The 5,750-nt window shown below is 41.5% G+C and overlaps 1 protein-coding gene across 1 annotated transcript; it reads left to right on the top strand.

Annotated features, from left to right (window-relative positions):
• The first annotated feature begins 1,926 nt into the window (after positions 1-1,926).
• On the top strand, positions 1,927-3,231 carry LOC142628875 (uncharacterized). The gene has a single exon (XM_075802910.1). It carries the CDS (start codon positions 1,927-1,929, stop codon positions 3,229-3,231), a length of 1,305 nt encoding a protein of 434 aa, XP_075659025.1.
• The last annotated feature ends 2,519 nt before the right edge of the window (positions 3,232-5,750 follow it).

Raw genomic sequence — 5,750 nt, 5'->3', positions numbered from 1 at the left:
TCAGTTGGAAGTTTCCTTATTAGGTGAGTTTTGGAGCCAAAATTAGATTCTTCTTGTTGTAATTATTTAACTAGTACTTGGAAAAAGTACCTCTAATGCTACTCTTCGAGGAAATGGTAACCTCCTCCGCTAATCTGATGCTCAACACTTGTTCTAATGCTCAACACTTGTTCTAATGCTCAACACATATTTGAATTTATCTAATTGTGATTAGTAACGCATGTTCTAACGCTCAACAAAAAAGGGCCCATTTTGTGTATATTCAAATGCTCAACATAAAAGGTGTATTTTCACAAAAGTCAGCCAATACAAAAGACCCCACCAACCCAAAGAAGTTCAAAGTTTGGGTGCATTTCGGCTTGGGATTTGTGTTAATATGGAAAAGGAAACCAGTAAAAATGAGCTATTAAATTTAGTGTGATACTGCCAAACAATCAGGCCATCATGTAATCGATACCATGATGAATAAGCATAATCAATCTTCAGCTAAATAATTTTGAACCTGTCTTGAGGGCTATCATGTTGAAAACATTGGCGGATGTTTTACATTTTAGAAAGTTAAAATGCCCTAAGTGATGGGACTGACGAAATCAACTACAGACGAGGTCAATAAGACAGACGAGGCCACTCTCAGAGACGAGCCTAAGCAAGTGTCCACATCACCGACGAGGATATCAAGATCATTCAATACCGCCAATAATGTCCCGGACGGTTACAAAACCAGCTGGACAGACCGTTGAGGGCATATTAAAACACCATTACTCAGCAGGAAGCATTATCAAGAAAGGCATTAACATCACAATATCAACCACAACGGCTAGAATCCGGAGCAACATATATAAAGCCCTCACATTGCCAGCACAAGGTACGGACACAATTACAAGATATACTAAATTATTCTTACCTGTTGATATAAACTCCCTTGTACTGACTTTGGCATCGGAGGCGTTGTGGCAGACACCACACCGGTGACCATTTTAGGAAATTGTTACTTCCGCCACGACGTGAGCAAACATCCGGCTCCATCTGGACGAACTCACTAAAACTGATGAACCTTTGCTTCATTAGTTTGGCGCTGTCTGTGGGGACGACATTCTCGTATCTAGATCTGAGTACGTAGTTTACAATTAACTGTTACATTCAAATGGAGTCCAACCAAGATTCTGCAGCCCTAGCTATGCAAATCCAGGCTCTTGCGGCTACCGGCGAGAAGCTCACCAGACAAAATCAGGAAATAAGGTAAAGACTTCAGCAGGAGGAGAATCGGTCCAAGACCAATCTCGAAGAAGTGGGAGATAGCCATAGAAGGAGCAACCGCCGAGGGCCCACCACTCTGGATGAATCAAACTCGGATCCCTTCCGAGAAATAAGGAAGTAGATGGACAAGCTGAGAAATGCCATCAGAGGGAAAACGGATCAAAGTTTGGACAGAATGGTTAGGACGACGGATTCACCCTTCACTTCGGCAGTCTTGGAGCGCCCTGTACCATTGAAGTTCCGTTTGCCTCAACTTGAACCATTTGATGGTTTGAAAGATCCTTTGGATCACCTCAATACCTTCAAGACGACTCTGGACCTCTAACAGCCCCCTACGAGATCCTGTGTCGATCCTTCCCCACCATTCTTAAAGGAGTTGCAAGGGAGTGGTTCACAAAACTGCCAACGTTGTCTATTGATAGCTTCGAATAGTTGGGCAGCACCTTTTTGCGCCATTTCGTCAGCGGATAATGCCTAAAGAGACCGGCAGACCACTTACTCACCATCAAGCAAGGGGAGAAAGAGACATTGAGGTCGTACGTGAAATGCTTCACTCGGGAAACACTGGAGGTGGACGAAGTTGATGACAAAGTGCAGCTGACAACCTTTAAAGCTGGGTTAAAGTCTAGAGAGTTTGCGGTCTCCCTCGCGAAGAATCCTCCCAAGATGATGGCAGAGATGCTCCTTAAAGCGCAGAAGTACATGAATGCTGAAGACGTGCTAGCCGCCATTAAAGGTGTGGAGAAAATAGAAGAGAAGGGAAAGAGGGAGGATGACCATAAAAGACGAAAGAGGGAGCATCCAGATCATCGGCCTACTGACGGGAACAAAAGGAAAGATGAAAGGACTCCACGAACGATAAAATTCACTCCTTTGGTTATGCCTGTTGATAAGATTTTAATGCAGATTAAGGATGAGCACATCCTCAAGTGGCCAAGGCCATTACATTCGTCTCCCAACATGCGTGACAAGAACAAATACTACCGGTTCCACAAGGACCATGGCCACTATACGGAGGATTGCCGTGACCTAAAAGAGCAAATAGAGGAGTTGATACAGAAAGGAAAATTGCAGAAGTATGTGAAGAAGGGAGAGCCCAGCAGGTTCAGAGATAGCAATAAGCACCAGCATGAATCTTCGTCCAGGAACAGGGATCGTTCATTCCAACCACCACAGGATGTGATCGAGGAGATAAAGACGATCGCAGGGGGGGCATTCGCGGGAGGATCATTCAAATCCCTTAAAAAAGCATGTCAAAGGCAGGTAAATAGTGTCCACATGATACCCCCGTTCAAGCAGAGACAGACGAACCAGGACATGTCTTTCAACGAGGAGGATGCTAGGGGAGTGAAACAGCCTCATAGTGACCCCTTGGTCATAATGCTCACAATTGAAGGGTTCAATACCAAGAGGATCCTCATAGATAATGGAAGCTCCACAGACATCATCTACTTACCTGCCCTCCAGCAGCTGAAGCTAGATCTTGGAAGATTGCGCCCGTTTGACTCCCCCATCGTCAGCTTCAGTGGGGATAGGGTATACCCCAAGGGCATAGTGACACTGACAGTTACAGTAGGGACTTACCCGAAGCAGTTGACTTGCCAATTGGACTTTTTGGTGGTAGACTGCCCCTCGTCTTACAATATGATTATTGGGAGACCCACGCTTAACCGATGGAAGTCAGCCACATCCACCTATTGCCTAAAGGTAAAGTTCCCAATTGAGAATGGAGTTGGTGAAGTAAAAAGAGATAAGATCCTGGCCAGGGAATGCTACCAAATCGTCCTGGCTGCAAAGGAGAACCATACATGGGTGATTGAGGAGAAAGAAGAAGATAAAGTGGAAGCCCTGGAGACAATAGAATTGGTTGAAGGAGAAGCAACCAAGACGACAAGAATAAGGACGACATTACGACCCGAGATGAGAATAAGGCTCGTCCAATTCCTTAAAGAGAACCTGGATGTCTTTGCATGAAGTCACGAGGACATGCCAGGCATATCCCCAAAAGTCATCCAGCATAGGCTGAACGTGGACCCCGAGAAAAAGCCCGTCCAACAAAGACGACGAGTCTTTGCCCCAGAACGAAACCAAGCAATTACAGACGAGGTTAATAAGCTTTTATCAGCATGCTTTATCCGGGAGGTTCACTATCCTGACTGGCTCGCCAACGTCATGCTAGTGAAAAAAGCAAATGGGAAATGGAGAATGTGCGTGGACTTCACGGACCTGAACAAAGCTTGCCCGAAAGATAGCTTCCCACTAGCAAGGATAGACCAACTGGTAGACTTCACGGCCGGGCATAAGTTGCTGACGTTCATGGACGCTTTCTCAGGGTACAACTAGATAAAAATGGCTGAAGAAGATCAAGAAAAAACTGCTTTCATCACAACTCAAGGGCTTTATTGCTATAAGGTGATGCCCTTCGGGCTAAAAATGCAACGGCAACGTACCAAAGGTTAGTAAACAAGGTGTTCAGTAAACAAATTGACAGAAATATGGAGGTGTACATGGACCACATGCTTGTCAAGAGTAGAGAAGAGCTTGGTCATCTGAACGACCTGGAAGAAACGTTTGCCACCCTTAGAGAATACCAGATGAAGTTGAATCCTAGCAAGTGTGTCTTCGGCGTAACCTCGGGGAAGTTCTTGGGATTCATAATGTCCCAAAGAGGGATAGAAGCCAACCCAGAGAAAGTTCGGGCCATTCTTGACATGACATCGCCCAAGACCGTCAAAGAAGTCCAAAAACTCACAAGAAGGATCGCAACCCTCATTAGGTTCGTCTCTAAAGCAACGGATAAATGCCTACCCTTCTTCAAGACATTGAAGCAAGCTTTTGCCTGGACCGACGAATGTGAAGCAGCATTTCAAGAACTCAAACGTTACCTAAGCAATCCACCCCTCTTGAGTCCATCCAAGTGTTGGGGTTTATGCCCTAAAATCCAATTTATTGGCATGTTATAAATAATTGAATTGTTTAATTATATGAGACTATTTATAAATGACCTAATGGGACATTATCTTAGTCCATGAGATGCATTGTATGTGATTTATGTGATTTAGTCACAGAAGATGTAAATTACAAGTTCCTCGTAAACTCAAAATGTAGTTCATAGTCGGTGATGAAATTGGATGTTTCATCTGCGAAGACTATAACATATCAACTAAGATGATTTGTCTTGATAATGGAAATGGAGATTTCTAATTGGTATGTTGATATGTTTTAAGAGTTAAGACATATTGAAATGGACCGTTGTGAGATTTATTATTCTCCTAACAACTGTCAAATGAATAATAAATCTCACGATTTCTATTTACATCAAGTCTAAATCCTGAGAGAATAATGGACCTGATCATGAGATGTAGGTTGTTTTGATATATCAAGAGTGAGATCTATTAGTTACGGTCAAAACCTCAGTATGTTGGGCAGCCACATTTAGTGTTGATGGAACATATATTCTCAAGATGGAATTCATAGTCTCTTAACGGAGATACAAAATATTTTCTTGAGATAAGTTTATTGGGTTTGGTTATTCAGAGAGTTGGGCCCAACCACTTTATTAAGGAGTTACTAAAGTATATATTTATGGAATTGGATTTCATAAATATATAATGAAAACTTAAAGGATTAAACCGGGTACTTAAGGATTAAAATGTAGTAATCTTCAAAGTGGCAGTCTATATTCATGACTTTGTATTACTATGAATATTTTATGAAGGGGTTGCATGTACAATAAAGTCTTGGGATATAATTTGTAGATAAGGCCTAGAGTGCAACTATATTTATATAGTGATATTAAATATAGTTAATGGTAACTTTGGACTTATTAAGAGTTGGCAGAAAAGTCAAAGGCCCATTGGAGCTAGTGTCTTATTAGTCCTTTTTGGTCCCACTCCAAGCCACACACAAGAGCCCAAAAGGCTAGCTCAAATAGATAATCAGTTTATATAAGGAGGGAAACATACAGAATTTCTAAGTGGGTTTTTCATGAGACCTTTTCATAAGTGTTTTTTTTTTTTTTTATACAAGGAATGAAATGGTTTGAATGTGAGTGTTGGACACTCTCCTATTCTCTCTTTGATAAAAACTGATTGAGAGACCACACATCTTGGGCATTAAGTGGAATTGGAGTGAAAATTAAAAGTATCTGTTCTTCAGTTTTGAATTTCACCGTACCAAGGTACGCTTTCTTGTTCTCTAATTCTGAAACTTACACAATACATGTTACCAATTGCGAATGAAGTAGATCCGTTAATTTTTTCGCTGTGCATGTTTTGTATGAGATACAAACAAGTATTTTCCTATATTTTCCAACAAATGGTATCAGAGCGGTCTTCAATTTTGAATTGTATAACATGTTTTGTGAGTTTTGGAATTAGTGACAATAGTTTCATGTTGTGAGAAATTTAATTTTCTGCATGGTTGTTGAAACTATGATTTGATGAAAATTGATTTTGATGTTAAGATGTTGTTTAAATTTTGAGTTTAAGTAT

Source organism: Castanea sativa, chromosome 3, assembly GCF_040712315.1.
Source record: "Castanea sativa cultivar Marrone di Chiusa Pesio chromosome 3, ASM4071231v1".
NCBI lineage: Eukaryota > Viridiplantae > Streptophyta > Magnoliopsida > Fagales > Fagaceae > Castanea > Castanea sativa.
The sequence above is the reverse complement of the archived record's forward strand: the minus strand, read 5'-3'. Positions and strand labels throughout refer to the sequence as shown.

Excerpts from the sequence above, each read along its gene's own strand:
- LOC142628875 (XM_075802910.1), top strand. The coding sequence starts at position 1,927 with ATGGCAGAGATGCTCCTTAAAGCGCAGAAGTACATGAATGCTGAAGAC.